The 18,010-nt window shown below is 43.3% G+C and overlaps 1 protein-coding gene across 2 annotated transcripts in view; it reads right to left on the reverse strand.

Annotated features, from left to right (window-relative positions):
* Positions 1–4,451: 4,451 nt before the first annotated feature.
* Positions 4,452–18,010, reverse strand: part of CYRIA (CYFIP related Rac1 interactor A) — a 58,592-nt gene continuing 45,033 nt past the window's right edge. Inside the window, exons 4-11 of one of the 2 annotated variants that reach the window (XM_024747244.1) lie at positions 17,073–17,178; positions 15,101–15,237; positions 14,318–14,395; positions 14,037–14,153; positions 13,867–13,946; positions 12,313–12,439; positions 7,957–8,027; positions 4,452–5,858 (exon numbers count right to left, since the gene is read on the reverse strand). In XM_024747244.1, coding sequence (XP_024603012.1) covers positions 5,795–5,858; positions 7,957–8,027; positions 12,313–12,439; positions 13,867–13,946; positions 14,037–14,153; positions 14,318–14,395; positions 15,101–15,237; positions 17,073–17,178 — 780 coding nt within the window. In that variant the 3' untranslated portion in view covers positions 4,452–5,794. Of the gene's footprint in view, positions 5,859–7,956; positions 8,028–12,042; positions 12,123–12,312; positions 12,440–13,866; positions 13,947–14,036; positions 14,154–14,317; positions 14,396–15,100; positions 15,238–17,072; positions 17,179–18,010 lie in introns of those variants that run through there. The other variant, XM_024747245.1, reaches the window with a different exon arrangement.

Raw genomic sequence — 18,010 nt, forward strand, 5'->3', positions numbered from 1 at the left:
TGCGTTTCTGCCTCTGCCTCAAGGTCAACTCTCTGATGGAGTAGCAGCCTAGCACCAGACCAAGCAAAACTTCATCCAACTAGCATGTCTACCCTTGCCGGAACTAGCTGACTCTGACTTGTGATCAAGACAACAGCTTGATTTCTCAGTTGGACTCCTGACAGATCTGCTGCAAGCTGCAAACTCTCTGTGTCCACAGAGGCTAAAAATACCCTGATAGGTAGGTAAACATCTCCTCCACGAATAAAGTCGACCAGTCAGAGGAGCTGGTAGTTTGTGGCTGCGGATGGCTGTGAGCTGTAGAAATTAATTATCAGGGTCTCATTTCAGCACACTCAAGTTTCAGGACCCTGAAATTTTCTCTCTGCAGGCAGCTTCTATTGGCCACTGGCCTATGTTGAGCTTGACACTCTGTAGGTCACATTTTCTGCCCACGGGAACTTACAAATCTAATGCACAAACCAAACACATGATTTAAAGTACTGTACAGTGGCCTATATTTAACATCAAATACATTAAATGCATTAGGAGGCAAAAGGAGAGGATTAGCATGGACTGGGTTAGTTAGGTAAAGCTTCATGGAGGAAGGGGATCATCAAGTTTACTTGAAGCCCAAGTAAACTTCAGATAGACAGTGAGGAAGAGGGTGTGCATTAAAGACAGCATCACGGGAGTGGAAATGCCCATGCAACAGTTTGGCGACAGTAAATACTCACCTGGTTCAGCCTAGAGCTCCCTATCCTTTCATCCTCCCCACCCATATTCACATGAAACACCACCACCTTTATAACTTCTCCCCATAGTGATAGCATTATTTCTATCACACAAAAGGAATAAAAAAATCCTTTCAAATCTATTGAAATTTGGAGGGAGATAATTTTATAGCCTCCTCCAAGTACTTTTGATATTTTCTAGAGACAAGCTTCTTCAAGGTGTAAGAAGCCTTTTAGAACTACCAGTCCTCGAGTCACAACACTGACGACTATAGCTCTTGGGTGGCTTAGGAATGTTAATAAAATATAGCTTCTGACTTGAGAAAAAGCCTGTTATGGGGCAAACAAGGACAATTTAAAATGAACAGAAAGTGCAGGCAGAGAGAAAGAGGAATCTGGAAATATGCAATTTGATAGTGAAAACTGGAAGATCTTGTAGAGAAAAGACTATTTTGAGTTTACAAGAACTTTCAGCCTAAAAGGCACTTTCTAAACTAAATTCTGGGACATCAGGCAAGGGAGGAGCTAGAGTAATAAAAATACAGTCCCAGGAACCTGATGTGACCAGGGCAGAAAAATTCCCTTCTTTGGAGTTTGACCTGTGAGCTGGAGCCACAGGTCAAGACCTTTCTGTTTACTGAGTAAGAGGTACATGTAGGATGTACTCAGTCAGGGTGGAGGTTACTAGTAGCAACCAGGATTTTGGTGTTGGATAGATTAATGTGCTTAATGAATATGAACAGTTTAAATAAATGAATCAACATTATACAGTATTATTTAGTCGGTCATTTACATTGTGATGACTAATTATCCTACACACCTTTCAAACAGCAAACATCTAGAAATTCTGCCTGCTTACTGATAACTTAAAGCACGAAATCAGGGGTGACTACAGATTGCCAATATTCACCAGGTTTCAGGAATGTGCCATCTGAGCTCTTCTTTACCATCCTTCCAGGAGAACTCTGATTAACAACCAAATTTCTGGTTGGTATGAAGGATATTCATTTCCTCACCAGCTGTGCTCCTCTTGACAATTACACTTATGTTACTCATTTCTTTTTCATGTCTTTTGACTCTCATCACTTATTTAATTAGGGTCTCTCTCTCCCCTTCTCTCTCTCTCTCTCAAAGGCCCCTTTCATTTTCTCTCTTTCCAGCTTTTGTCCGTTTATAATTTGTGTCAATTTACAGAAAATTTAGCATTCCTATTCATTTCCCTTTGTGTTTTGTATATGGTATCATGGAAGGTCTCTACTGGGGACTCTAACCCACTGAGAGCACACACAATTAGGTCTTAGGTGATTAACTTAAAAGGTTCAGGGATTAAAAGTAAGGCTCTAGAAAAGTTTCAGTGCTTAATAGTTAAGAGAATTGCTTTAGAGTTTACGTTGCCTGAAAAATGAACTTTTGTGGAATAGGCTATTTGCTAATTTTGCCAAATCCATAAAGTGCTACTGCACTCAAGAGAAAAAATAAAAGAGCAAATAAATGCTCTTATATTTCTTGGCATCCTTGAATAAGTAGGTCTCACGCAACTCTAGATATCAGTCACGTATCTCCGTATTTTATGCCTTTTAAAAAAAATAATGGGGGGGTCTTTGCTGAAATGAATAAATACAGCTGGTACCAAGACTAGTTCATTTTGGGCATTTCAGATTTTGGGGATATGAAGTAGTTGAGGCATAGAGAGGTGAAGGGCAGCTGGTGTGATTTCCTGGTCCCCAGAGCAGGTGTTTAGCAAATATCTATGTTTAGTAAGTATCTGTGACCATGTGCTTACTACCCACTTAACCTTGAACATCACATAAAAGAGGTGTATTTTTAAATATATGTACCAAACTTTAATTTTCATTTCACACTCAAAACTTCTGTACAAAAAGAGGCAAAGCAGGCAAAAAAAATTACAGGGACTTCAGCAAACAATATACAACTTTTAAACAGCTTTGTGTATGCAACAGCCTTTATAGATGTAGTGGGGAAATTGGGTTCCAAAGTTTTTGTTTCTTTACGATAAAATTCCAATGTTTATTATTAACATCTAGAAAAATTTGTATCTGTCTGGGATACAAGATTGAATGAGAAGTTTCTGATGTCTACTGCACCATTAGATTCCAAGATTGAGAGAGCTTCATTTTTCTTTTGAGAAAGCATGAAATTATTGTTATTTAAATGTGATGATTTATTAAAAACCTCAGTTTACCATTAATAACTTGATACAACGGTGATGGCTAGGAGCAAACACCGATGAAGCGTGATATTAACTAATAGTTAAAGGATAGTATCCAGGATTCCCTTTCTGGTTGTTAATTAATACTCCAGCCCCAATGGGCCACCACAATTCAAAACATTCATTGTCACTTTGTTTTACTAATTCCTAGTGGCACATAAAAGGTTTCCAAGAACAAAGTTATAATGTCAAAGTAGCAGTGCATCCGAGAAATGCAATTTTCACCTTGTTGCTTGCCCCAAAATAAATATCTGAGTAATGGAAAACACTTTTATTTGAAAACGATGAGACATGAAATATGAAATATAGTTAACATTGACATGGATACTGTGGCTAGCACTTTCCCCTGAACCACTCACAGGCTGTGGACACATGTGCATGCAGCACAAAAAGCTGTGATTTTTCAAGGACGTCTGATGCCTGGTGGACAGTCTGTTAAAAGAATGTCTCCCACAATAGCTCCGGAGTGGACCCAAGGCCCATCACCTGTTAGTGATCACAGACATTCAGTTAACCGTCCCCCTGATAGTGAGGCAATAGTTCAGGTCCTGGGCTTTTGAGAATCCACGTACTAGTGAATCTTGGCTTTGAAACAAGGTGGCTTGGCTAAATCGGGGCAGACCGGCAGCCTCTCCCCTATGTTTGGTCCCATTTGATAGAAAGTCTAATTAAAAATTATAAACGTGCTCAACTATTTACTCTGCAAGTCCTTTCCCCTCTCCAAGACTTAATCTCCTTCCCTGATACGGGAGGAAAGTAAACCCAGTGACGATAAACATTGAGTACATCTATACTTCTAGTCTTGACAGTTGTTTCCCAAAGATAACATGGGCCTGCCAAGTAAAAGAACATTTCTTAAGCTGAATATTTAATGAATTTGTTTACCCAGTGTTATCTTAATTTCTGGCTTCCTCTAGGGTTTTAGAATGCCTAGGTTTGGAAAGGTCTTGAAAGCCATCCAGTGCATTTCTGTTCTGATGAGAGAACCCTCATCCAAGCAGCTGTACTTGTTCAGCTGGAAAAGCTCCAAGGAAAAGGGCCTTTCCTCTCCTTGTTGACTGACATTTAGATACAGACTGGGTAATCTGTTCTGTCACTTGACTGGATTTCTTTGTGAAACATAAACAAAACCAAAGTATGTCTCTCCTCTTCTTGGAGGACTCAAGGCAATGCCAGCTGGCCACCAAAGTCAGGAAAGTAATGGTGTGACAGCTCATTCCTTGGGACATTGTGAATGACACCAAACCCTGATATAACCAAACCCAACTTTGGGAATTACCATTCCCTGGGCAACTCTTTCCTTCCATCAGAAATAGGCAAGCAATTATATGGTTCAGGCCGAGGGTTTATTTAAAAGCGTCCAGTATCACCCCCATAGTATGTATGCATAGGCCACGTGGTGAAAAAAAAAAGGGCATGGAGTCAGGAACGAGGCATCCTGGGTTCTAGTCCTACATGGGGGTGATCCCGTTAGACTTCATCCTCTGTCTCATTTTTCCACTTGGAGACCAGAATAGAAGATTTCCAAGATTCCATTCTAAGCTCTGTCTGCAGACACAATGACCCTTGTCATACTGCTAACCATCAAGACAAGGTGGGGGTGATGCTTACTGGACTCTACTTACAAAGGAAGGATGTGAGAGTCAGTCTTTTTAGTGGCTCATAGTCTTGTAGGACTACTGGAGATTATCTGTTTTATTTGCCCATTTTATAGATGAGGAAAGTGAGACACAGAGAACTTAAGTGAATCTCCCAAGATCACTCTGTGAATCAACAGGGCTAGGACTTAATCCAGGTACTCAAGCCAGAGTTTATACATTGCAACAAGCTAGCAGCTGGGTCATAAAGGAGCTCCCATTTAAATAGTAGATAACCAGAAAACGAAAATCTCCCCTCTAAGTTCCTCTAGTTTTCTGGTAACTAATTAAGTGTCTAGATCTCTGCTGCCACATGGATGGTCCCCAGAGGACGGGGCTCCTATTAGGATGGGGTGTGTACGCAGTGCTCCACAGACAACAGGAATGTTAGCAACCTTACCCACAATTTTAGCCAGAGCTCCATTTCCCTGTCCCTGGAGACAGAGGGTTGAAGCAGAGAGATGACTGTCCTGTCGCCTGGGTGCCCTTCCTCCCCACCTGTGCCCCACTTCCACGACAGCCACCAACCCATCCACAACAGCACATCTATCTATCCTTGCTTCCCTCCCATGAACTGATGCAAACACACTGATTTTTCCTCTTGCAAAATGGAAAGGGAACATTAGGGGGTACAAATCAAAACAGGAAGAGAGTATGCTGGTAAATAAAATACATGCAACAAAAAAGTTGCACGTGTGCTGCGCTGTCTGAGGGAAGAGAGGCGGTGTGCTGAATTCCAAACACTTGGCTTTGTGTCTCCACGTGCATTTGTCTTTTCTGGGATCCCTCTCTCTCTGTCAGGATAACAGCTGTGTTTCTTGTAGTTGAGCTGTCCCAGGAAATCAAATACTTCATGTTTCTATAACTATACTTCCCAGAGAGATTACACATCTAGAATTAAAACATGACCACAAGCTATTAGGAATTTCTGATTGTTAAAGGTGTAAGGAACTCCAGTAGCAAAGATCAATGTCTCCAAAATTTTCCTTTTGGAGAAGGGGTTTTCCTTTCAGCCATCGAAGATAAGGCTCTCCAGTCAATTTATGCTCTGCTGGGTTGAGTCAGTCAGGACACAAATTAAGGTCCATATATTTCAGGGACAAGAAGGAAACGGTTATGTAAATACACGAGTATTAACATCAATCTGTATTAAATTATGTAAACATATACATCTTCTGAGGTCAGTTCAAAGATCCTCTTCACTGAGCAAAGCTTTACTGAAGCATGGCTCGAATCTGTTTGGAAGTCGATTCATCATTCAAGTGTTTTGTAGTGAACCTGGATGGAGAGAAAAGGATGGCGGTCAGTGTGCAAACAGCACTCTGAGAAAGCTTCGATCGTGACTCTCCAGCTCATCTTTACCTTGGGAGACATAACTGATATTTAGAAATCAAACTTGGCATTGGTTCTTTACACAAAGAGCCACACTTCAATGCCCAGAGCAGTCTCAGATTTAATATCTGATCCTTCCTTCCAAAGGAGTTTTATGTTATGGTTATTAAACAAGTAGATCTTCCACCTAATCAAATAATTTCACGGAGGAGACACAAGCATTCTCATTTTCCAGGGAGACAGACTTCACGTGCTTGAGTGCAGGATCTTGGCCATCTAGGCCACCCCCGCTGAGTCACAAATATTAAAATATGGGTTTGCACGTAACAACTTTACCCAACACTTAAACTGTTAGGGTTTTCTACTTTTATGGGAATGCTTGTCCTCCTTGCCACCACAAGGGGGCACGATGGCAGGTCCATATACTGAAGAAAAGTGGTGTAGTTTGTCTCCTCACATTAACTGGTGTAGAAATAGTTCATGAAAAGAAAGGAAAAGAGAAGTAACATGTAATAAAATCTTGACCGCGTCCCAAGCACTCCATGGAAGTTTTCCACTCACACTAACTCTTTGTAGGACAGGTTATTGCCTCCATTTTACAGATGTGCAAACTGAGGTTTAGAGACATTAAAAGACCCATTCCAGATGACAAATACAACGATGTATGATTTGTAAACAATTTGTGATTTCTGATTTGGATCCAGGTCTGCCTCTGCCTCAAAAACCTGTGTTCTTTGACTTCCTCACAGTGCCTACAGGAGACACCAAATGCCGAGGTTCGGATGGAACTCACAGCCTACCGCAGTGCCCCGCTCTTAAAGCTCTGCTTGACTGAATGATGCTGGAAAGCAAAAGAAACGAACAACAGAAGCCAAAGTCTTCTTACTGAGTGTGGAAAGCCAGCCTTTTGTGAAATGGGCACCAGTGGAGAAAACCTCGGTTTACCCACAGAATCTGGAAGGCTCTTGGGTTAAAGCTACATCTCTTCTGAAGAATGATGACCTAGCAGCTTCATGAAAAAGGATTAGCCTCAGTGTATAATTATTCATTTCATGTGCATCTCAGTTTCTTCATTTATTAGATGGGGTGACAGATCTTATCACTCTGACTTGTGATGATTAAATGAGAGCAGGAAACGTGTGTTGTACGTGCGTAGAGGATCACTGCTCCATCTCACTTATACTTATTGAACATTTACTACATGCATGAAGTTGAGAGGAACTGAGGGAAATCAGGTGAATGATGATGATGAATCATTCAGATGAATGAGACAGCAGGGACCATGAACTTTCCAGATCACAATCCCGACTGTCATGATTCAGCAAACTCCTGTGGATATGTCACAGCTAAGAAACAAGAATACCTCCCCTGGAGTGGATTAAGCGCACGTGTCCTTGGGAAGAGAGCAGGTGCTCGGGCATGACGCGTTAGCAGTGAGGAGACGGCAGGAACACTAGCCAGCTACAAGGGCATCCAGACAGGGGACAGCAGGCTCCTCAGTTTTGGCAACTGCATGTACGACTCACCCAGGGACCTTCAGAGCAAACCCACAAACACAAAATGGATGCCTGAGGCCCTAGCCCAGCGATTCGAACTCATTTGGCCTGGATTGGACCCTGAGCATTAGTGTTTTCAAAAGCTACCCACATAATTCTCCTGAGCAGCCAGGTTTGGGAACCACAGGTGCAGGGGGAAGTGAGACCGGGGAAGCTTCTTCTTCTGCAAGTCCCCACCAACCACAAAGCACTGTGGCTGGGAGTTAGGCCTTTGACCTGCGGGGTCACCCAGGCCTGGGTTTAGATCCTGGCTCAGCCATCTGCTGTGTGACTTTTGCCAAGTGAGTTGACTTCTCTAAATTTCAGTTTCTTCCATCTGTAAAAAGGGGACGATAAAAATGGGGCTGACCGCAACAGGCAGTTGGGAAGATGACATGTATTAACAGATGCAAAGGGGTTAAGCCTGGCGTTCTAGCCCTCGGACCCAAACAGCACCTACATTTGCAATGGTTCAGAAGGGTTGGCTGCCCCACAGGGCTGAGGCTCACCTGAGGGCGTTCAGCAGCCCCTCCACACTGTCTGGGGCCTGTTCCTTCAACACCTTTATACAGCCTTTCATCTAGAAGAAAGCACGAGAGTTTGTGAATACCCCAGTAATTCCATCATAGTACCTGTCCATAACAACATCTGTTCATAATAATATATTATTTCTTCCCATAGAAATCAAACTCAGAAATGTCCAACACACCTTCCTACCCCCTCAGGCCAGTGAGTTGTTCTTCTGGGCTTCTAGAAGGTTCTGTGCCAGTTTTCATATTATACTGCAATCGAACATTTTATGTGTCTGACTTCTGGGGACAACGACCTGAGACTTTGATTTTCTTGTCTTGGACTCGAGAGTCAAGGGGAGAGCTCCTCCTCTAGCCTGTGCTCAGTTGAGACTGACCGAATGAATTGCAAACCTGATCGCTTTATGTCATCTCTCTGCCCAGAATGCTTTTCCTCCTTCAGCTGTTTGACTGGTAAACTCAACAACTTAACAATTTTTTTCTTTTTTCTTTTTTTTTTGCGAAGGAAGAATCTGGAAAGAACACCATCACTCATTTTAAGCTCAGATGTTCATGCACTGATTTGGGTATACTGTACTAAGGGCCTCTTTTATAAAGGTCACTTATAAAAATGTTCTTGTATGTTGCAAGCTTTTTCCTAAAGGCCTGATAAACTCTGTTGGATTGATGGGGGCAGCCAGAAGCCCAGGGTTGAGAAGCATTTGGGGGCATGTTTAGGCTCATCCATAAAGAATGTCGTGGTCAATCAGAGATGCCTGTCCTAGGTGCAGAATGGGGTCAAGCTCAGAATGAAGAGATTTGGTCCCTCTCCCGAAAGAGCTCATAGTCTAGCGGGAGAAGAGAGACAAATAGCTCATTATCATCCTGTGATATGTGTTCTTGTAAAAAGTGCCCAAGGAGGAACGGGGCCATAGATGAGACAAGAGGCAGAAGAGCAGTGGATACTCTTTGGAAATTTCGAGTTCTATTTCAGGCTGATGAAAGCCTTGAGTGTGAATATCAGGATGCAGCCAGAGGTGTAGTCAGGGCCAGATTCAATGTGGGTTTAACAGCATGTTCGGGAGTTGGGGGCCTTTACCTGTGGAAAACACCCGTGATAGGTGTTAAACAATCTAGTAATGTGATTCATACTGAAAGGGATCGGAGGAAGCACGACTGGAGACGGGAGGGCCAGTGGGAGCCCCTGAGGGGGAGGGTGTGAGAGCAGCAGTGGGCACGGAGGGTCAGGGCAAGACGGGAGGATGCATCTGAGGTCCAGGTCACAGGATGTGGTGATGGAGAAGGCGTGAAGGTGAAGAGGGAAGAAGACAGTTCCTAGGTCCTGAGGGACAATCCCACGTTTCTGGCTTTGAGACTGAGTTGCAGGAAGGTGAAATACCTGAGACAGGAACCCAGGAGGAGGAGAAGCAGGTCTGTGGGGGAAAGGATAACCTTTGATTTGAGGCCGGCCATGCCTCAGGTGTCCAAAGGAGGGGGTGTCTGGAATTCTGGGTGAGGCTTGGGCTGGGGACCACGGTTTAGGAGTGATTCTATATTGGATCATTCCATACAAGTTTAAGGAAATCAGTTGAAAATGTCATGTCACTCCAGCCTGCTTTCCTGACACCCACGATTAGCATCAGTTCTCTAAATGATGCATATCCCGCTGGGCCTCGATGACTTTGCTCTGATGATTCCCTCCGCCTGGAGTACTCTTCCTTCTCTCTGTCCATTTGGTAAAAATCCTCAAGGCCCACCTGAAACGTCACCCTCTGTCTCTGCCTCTATGCAGAATGAGTTTCTCCCTCACCTGGGTTTCTAGAGCTCAGTACCTCCATTTTGGACTACAGAACACATTCTTTGTAACCGCAGCTAACAGGATCTATTTCAATATTTGCTTTTTCACAGTTGATGCGGATACCCTAAGGATTTATAAAACAGTGCAAGTAGCTGCTGGCTTAGAAGCAGACTGGTATCTGGAAAGAAACCCTTATGTCATCAAAGAAAAATGGCCCATCATGTACATGTTGTGCTCCGTAAACCTGAAACTTTCCTAGAGACACATATAAACTTCTACGAACAAACCTTCTTAGTGAGACATACGTGAACAAATGGACGTCATCAAGACTGGGTAGGGATAGATCTAATATCATATAACGTTTATAGCCTCAGCAGAAAGACTTAGTAAATAACAAGCAAGGACAAGCTTTTTAAAGGTTAGGGCTACAAGACATAATGGTACCCAGCGTATTTTTAATTACTGACTGTGTGACAAGTTAACAAAAGACTGTGGTAAATGAGAATGTCCTATGAGTACTAGGTAATAAATTCAATCCATATTCAAATGGTATTCACGGGTTATTAATGGAGCTATTTATACTTAATCTATAGCATAAAAACGTTAAAGCCTCACAAAGAATACAGTAAAAATATTTACTGGTATGAAAAAACTTCCATAATATACTGTTATGCAAATTAAATATGTTTTAAAATAGAAATTATGGCAGGGTGCTAACCTGTTAAGTATACACAAACATCGATACAAAATGAAGGGACATATATATGTGACATATTGACGGTGGTCATCTGTCCATGGTGAGGTTACCACTGATAAATGTAATTTTCTGTGTTTTGGGTCCGTTTGTTTTTGTTGGCTGCCCCGTGCAGCATGTGAGGTCTTAGTTCCCTGAGCAGGGATCGAACCCACTCCCCCTGCGGTAGAAGCATGGAGTCTTAACTACTGGGGCACCAGGGAAGTCCCAATTTTCTGTATTTTGATTTCCTGTATTTTCCCAGAACTGTTATATAAGTATTTATTTTCTTGATAAATAGAAATAATTACATTAAAAATAATGAAGACTCTCTGAAGAACCATGGCTAGCTATGCTAGGGAGCCAGAACCTCAAAATGAGTAATCCAAGTTGCATTATTAATTGATACATTTCCTTACAATCTTTAGATTCACGGCCCCTCTGGGCACATGGACCTTCTGTCTGCACAGAACTAGAGCATCAGAGATGCTGTTCTGTATGGATGAACGAGCATAGAGTGCGCACGCCCCGACTGAGCCGCGTCAGAATAAGTCGGTACCAAGAGGTCCTATTCCGTACTGAAAAGCCTTTAAATTAACACAGGGATACGCTACTGGGTGCCATTGCAGGCAAACAGTGGGCTGAGAGGAGCCTGTTTTATCCCACAATCAACAGGAAATCACCTGCACACCACAATCATTTGTTTTCCAATCATATCCATCCATTCAGCAAAAGCTATATGGAGTATCTATTGAGCACCGTGCTGTATGTACCAAGGATACTGCCAGGCAATGAAGCAGACATTAGGTATACAGATCTTGGTCTCTGCCCTTGTCAACAAACTCAGAGTCCATGAGGGAGTCAGAAAACCCAAAATGGTAGGCGCTTTGGGCCCGGAGGAGAAGCAAGGCTCTGCTCCATGCGGGGCACAGGAGATGTGCTCCAAATGAGGTGACATGTGAGGAGTGTCTTAAAAGAATCCCCCCATCAGAGAAGAGGAGGGCACTCTGGGCAGAGAAAAGGGCTCAAGCATATTCCAAGGACAAGAAAAGGCATGGGAATCAGGCAGAGCCATCTGCAGGGATGGTGGGAGAGGAAGTTGGAACATTGTTTGGGATTTGACCACGGTGTCTTGTAATCTAGGATGAGACACATATAACATATAAAAATATATATATTTGAGGATATGGGGAGGGGGAAGGGTGAGTTTTGACAGGGCGAGAGAGAGTCATGGACATATACACACTAACAAACGTAGTAAGGTAGATAGCTAGGGGGAAGCAGCCGCAAGGCACAGGGATATTAGCTCGGTGCTTTGTGACAGCCTGGAGGGGTGGGATGGGGAGAGTGGGAGGGAGGGAGACGCAAGAGGGAAGACATATGGGAACATATGTATATGTATGGCTGATTCACTTTGTTATAAAGCAGAGACTAACACACCATTCATTGTAAAGCAATTATACCCCAATAAAGATGATAAAAAAAAAAATATATATATATATATTTATATGGCACACTAGGTAAGCTGAAGGGGCAGCTTGCAGCTAGGGGACTGTTTACCTCTCAGCTCCTCTACAGGCTGAGGGAATCAGCACCTCCACATTCCTGCTGTGTCTCTGAGGTTGGATGTGTTTGCTGCAAACATATGAACAGGACAGGACTTCTTGCTACGAGGAGAGCTGCCACGATGGGGCTTGCATCTGGGAGAGTTCACTCCCGGGGCGGGGGGTAGGGAGTGTGGAGGGGAGGGAGAGAGGGAAGCAAGGTCTGTTTGACAACATTTATGAGCTCTTATAGGGAAATCACAGTTCGTAACTATTCTTACATCGATCTTGGATGTCTTGCAGAAAGCTCCCACGGGGTGGACGTGGTCGTAGAGGATGATGACCCCCACCATCACCCTCATGCAGAACATCAGCGTTTCTTCACTTGTAAACCTACTCCTGTACTCCCTGGAAGAGAGGACAAGTGGCAGAGATATTACCTCCGTGACAGAGCACGTTCATCTCTGGCTCCACAAATGGCTACTTTAGCCTCCTCCTATCCTCCCTGGAGAACAATTCCAGACCTGCAGAACCAGGTTAATAAGCTCTTAAAGAAACCAGCGATGGTAATTCTCCTTGAGTCTATCTGACCATTGTGAAAACAAGGTAAATTAGAGGGCAGTAAATTCTCTTCTGCCCTCAGCGAGCCAGCTCATCATGTACATAAGTCCCTCGCCCATCAATCTTGAATATTTTATAGCAGGTCTCTCTGGCTGTCCTAGATTATAGAGAATAATGGCTTCATTATGGAGAAAACGAATCAAGTTCATTTCTATAGAGCAGCTACCATGTCTCCAGTCTGGGTAACTTCCTTTGTAAAGATACAGGCTGCAGACTGAATTACATTGGCAAAGGTACCTACCAGAAATTACATACCATTCATTGGGCTGAGAGTATTTGTGGGGTTTGAATTTTGTTCACCTACCTTGACAGGGTCACTGATGACTCGGGTAATTCAAGCCAATCCTAGAGGCTTTCTTAACATCTACTTCCTTACGGTTTGTCCCCACAGTGGTGATGATTACTATTTCCATCTTGGAATAAATCTTAAATATAAGTGAGCTATCTGAAATTAACACCACCTGACCTTTGAACAGAGCACCAAATTTTATAAGGCACTCTTGGTGCCTTTGGGCCTCCCAAACTCTCTGCATCATAGATGGTATTATGGGAACCTCATCAGATGAGGAAACCAAGGTCCAGGCAGGTCAGACCACTTGTTTATGGGCACAAAAGGGGCTACAGACATACGTGGAATAAGTGGAACCCTGACATTGGAATGTAGGTTTTCTCATTACCATACTGCCTCAACCTCAACAAACTCAACCATTTTTTAAATCTAGCAAGTAATTTAAGTGCAAGGAAACTGCTGCATGCACGAGAGAGAGAGAGAGAGAGAGAGAGAGCGAGAAAGAGAGAGAAAGAGATCTTCATCATCATTTTTGCAATAGCCTTACCACTTCCACTCTTGGTTCTACATCTTCTCTCAAATCCTTTCTCCAATATATTTATAACATACCCAGTCATCTACCCCAATCTTCCATTTGATCCTTATACAACTTCTCCTGCATCTTTGATTTGACGTTTGATTCCGCCATCTAACAAGCTATGCAATCTTTGGGAAGAAGTCAGTTAATCAATTTAGGCCTCATCTTCCTCAGCTCTAAAATGGGGATACTACACCTCGCACCCAGAATTCTTTATGAAATTAATTCAGTTAATATATAAGTAGATGTTAACATGCTGACCCACACGTTAGATGTTGTCACCACCATCACCATCATCACAGAGACAGGTGAACTCTTGACCACGAATACACCTCTGATTTAACTTACGGAGTCTCCAGCATGACTTTACAAACGCTCGTCATCGTACTGAGGCAGTCTGTGGTATTCTCTATTGGCAGTGTTTTGTTCTAAATGGGAGACACAAATGGGTATTAGCCCTGTTAGCAGCTTTTACATGCAATCGGGCAAAAGGCACCTCGTTGCTCGACGTCGCTTACTTCGGAGACAAAGTGCATGGTGGCGTTGCTGAGGGTTTTCAGCATCGGCGTGGCTTCTGCATAGAAGAGGGACATTCGGTTGGCCATCTCATTGTTGACTTCGTTCTCAATGTCTAGCTGATGAAAAGAAGACGAGAGGATGCGGTTGATAAAGAGATGGTCAACATCTCAAAACAGTGTCCTCTGGAAATGGAATTACAGACAAAGGCTCTGTCTTCTCCCTGTGCCCCTCCCGATGCCTGGAGCATGCGTGTGTCAACCTGGGAGCTCCGGGGACTCACATGCATGTTGTTGATGCGGTTACGACTGATGGTCCTTCTGTAGTAGCTGAAGTCATTCTGAATAGCCGGGTTCCTCATCTGAAATTCAGAAGGGAGGAAAGCGGGTCATCTCTCAGCATCAGGTGTAGGATATGCATCAGAAGCCCAGACACCAGATTCTGCACAGATACCAGAACTTCTCTTTGTTACCCAAGAGTCAAAGCAACTTCCGGTTAAAAATAAATACTCAGGGCTTCCCTGATGACGCAGTGGTTGAGAGTCCGCCTACCGATGCAGGGGACACGGGTTCGTGTGCCAGTCCGGGAAGATCCCACATGCCGCGGAGCGGCTAGGCCCGTGAGCCATGGCCGCTGAGCCTGCGCGTCCGGAGCCTGTGCTCCGCAACGGGAAAGGCCACAAGTGACAGGCCCGCGTACCATAAATAAATAAATAAATAAATAAATAAATAAATAAATAAATAAATAAATAAATAAATAAATAATGCCCTGGTTTTACCCTAGGCTAGATTTCAGGGAAAGTATACTTGTTCCCAAAGAGGAAGAGACATTTGAAATGTTTTTTTCTGGTTGCATTGGGCAGATTTTGAATTTCCATGTAGAAAGCACCATCTTCAATCACTTTGACCACAAGGAGTTCAAATTCTCACCACATGACACGCCTCTCTAGGGAAGGAGCTACAGCTCACTCATCTCTCTTGCCCCCGCCGCACAGCACTGCAGAGCACCTGGACACCTAGGTGCTCAGTAGGAATTTGTTAAACTGCCCAAGCGCACGCGGCCTAACCTTCAGTTCATCAAATCGAAGGGTGAAATGCAGAATTTCCGCAAACTCCTTTGCCAGAGCCTGCTGCCGCTCCAGGTGTTGCGTTGGTGTGTAGGGTGGACAGGTCAGAGATTCCAATAAACTCTGAAGAGCTTTTTCTGGAAGTCAAAGGGATACAGACATATTTGAGGTGGCCCGCAGAGATCTTTTCAAAAAGCACAATTTGAAGCCCCAGTTGACATTCTCAGAGATAACCTGCTTGAGTCTTTCCACTCCACCCTTTCCCCCAGAACTGTGTGAGATGTGACATGTGTGGGTAAGGAGGAAAAGGAACCCCCCATGCTCCGCCTCCACTGGAGAAGAGCCCCGGGGCCACACAGTCTTGTAAACGTCTCCCAGAGCTCAGCCGGACCCTCACACGTTCTGTCATCCCAATTCCTCACCCTGTTAGAAAACCACAAAGAGGTGATTTTGGATCATGTGCACGAGATAGCCATTCAGAAGCCAGGATGAGATGAGGTGGCCCTGAATGCGTGGGGTAAATCACCTGCTCTGCAGGGACAGACTTCTGGGTCATTCCAGCTCTTCTCTGCATTTACACTCTCATCAAATCCCAGGCATATTTTTCTACAAACCCACTGCCACATCTACCTCCATTACTGTCCTGAAAAGAGTCTCATTGCTCCCACTTCTCTGTTTCTAAAACTCCCTTCCAGTTTTTCCTTCCATGTATTTCTCCTAGTACCGAGTCATTTAACCAATCCTCTAGAGCAGGGGTAGGAAAACTATGGCCCACAGGCTAAATCTGGCCCACAGTCAATTTTTGCAAATAAAGTTTTATCAAAACACAGCCATGCTTTATTTTCATTCCCCTAGGGATTGACTATGGCTACTTTTGTGCTACAATGGCAGGGTTGAGTGGTTGCAACGAAAATAGGATGGCCCACAAGCCTAAAATATTTATTAGCTGGCTCTTTACAGAAGAGTTCACCAGCACCTGCTCTATCATCCCTAGAGTCCTTTTACAGTTTCTTTCCAAGGACACCGCTAGCATTTTCTGTCTGTGGGAACACTGTCTTCTGAGGCAGCTCGCTTGACCTTGGACTGCTCTGATAGGTGGATTTTTCCTGTCTGCTGAGCTGAGTGTTGGCTCCTTAGGATTTCAGCTCATTGGGTCTAGACACACACTTGGAAGAAACAGAGAAATCGATTCCTCTTCAACCTGAGTGTCTTCAGAAGCTCCCTCTTCTTGAAAAACTGGTTCAGTTCATTGAACTATTTCCTTTGAGTCTTAGCTTCAAGTTCTCTCAACATCATGGCTATTATTCCCCCAGCGTACTTCAGTTTCTCTGTTTAACTCTTAAAATGTGGCACTCACTTATGGCAGAAGTAGAGTAAAACATGACCACACGCTTCCCCGTTCTAGATGTATTATATTAACCAGGGAAACCTCAGACGGCTTTACTGTTCGGGGAGGGGTTGTATCATATCGGTGGTCACATAGAGCCTACTGTCAACCAGACTTGATTTTCTTCTTGCTTCTGCAAAGCCATCCTGTGCCTGCACAGATTTTTTTAAGCTTAAGGATAGAATGTTACGTTTGTCTTTCTTGTATTTTACTATATTAAACATAACACATGATTCCAGCCAACCAACTTCTTTTTGGGTTAGCAGGTAACCTGTATTTTCTCTGTCCTTCGGAAATGTGATCAGACATGGTAAACCTGTTAAGAGTCAGACCTAGCTGAGAACAAAACCAAAGGGACACCCACTAGTAAAGACACTCTAAATGCACCAATAAATGCAGGGGAAGAAACTCTGAGGTGGATTGGCAGAAGTAGACATGGCAGGTGATTTTGTAGAAGTGGCCTCTGACGATGCACAGCGACGGACCTGGGGTAGTTTCCATCGCCCTGAACCTTTTCTGCTACTTTCTCAAACGCCGTAACAGAATTTCACACGTAAGACATGAAAACCGTAAACACATACTCACCTAGCCTGATAGAAAACTCATAAAATCTCTTTAGCCTCACGACCAAAGGACACACTGCATTCCAAGCTTTTTCTTGAAGCTGAATGTCATTGGGATTTTGAATGGCCTGCCAAAACATTATGGAATTGTCTGTTTAAAAAGAAGCAGTACGCTCCCCATCAAAATGACTTAAGATTGAGAAAGAATTTGAGTTAAAAAGATACGATTCCTGCTGTACTTTGCTAATGTGTATTTCCCCAATGGACATCAGTTCATTGGAGTGTCGTCCAAGATGCTCAATTAGGATGGCGATTTTAGCCCTTGAACATAATGTAAATGGCTCGGCAATTAGACACCACGTCATCTTACTTGTTTCTCTTATCTTCAATGCAAAAAAAATGCATGTCTAATTGGAAGCAATTGAGTCCTCCTCCATCACCATTCGATTCTTCTAAAGTAGAGCTAGTGCTCATTGGGAAGTACAGATTCTGTGGATACTGTCCTTTCGTTATAATATGTATTACATTCCCGCCAGTCTGTGATGGTACCTAAATTACCTAAATTAAACAGTGACCCCTAAGTAGAAAAATAACCTCTTAATAGGCTGTTAGTTTCTTCGAAATGCTGTTTTGTCTGGGTTTCCGCAGCTTGAGGATTATGACGCTAGCAGTGCTTTTGTTGTTGTTGTTATGTTTTGTTTTGTTTTTCAGAAAATGGTGGTGGCAGTGTGTGTGTGTGCTGATACTTCCACAAAACTAATTATTTCAAACAAAAGGAGTGTGAAGTTTCTTGCCTTGAAGGCATTATGGAGTCTCAGAAGCCACACTGACAATTTTCTTTTTTTGTTTTGTTTGTTGTTTTGTTTTCCCTGCATTTATTTTTAAAATCTCACATGTCATTTCAAGATGACAGACGAGCAGACTACTTAAAACGAGATCTTTTATGACTCTTGTTTCTGA

This window comes from Neophocaena asiaeorientalis, unplaced genomic scaffold, assembly GCF_003031525.2.
Source record: "Neophocaena asiaeorientalis asiaeorientalis breed wild unplaced genomic scaffold, Neophocaena_asiaeorientalis_V1.1 scaffold398, whole genome shotgun sequence".
Classification (NCBI taxonomy): Eukaryota; Metazoa; Chordata; class Mammalia; order Artiodactyla; family Phocoenidae; genus Neophocaena; species Neophocaena asiaeorientalis.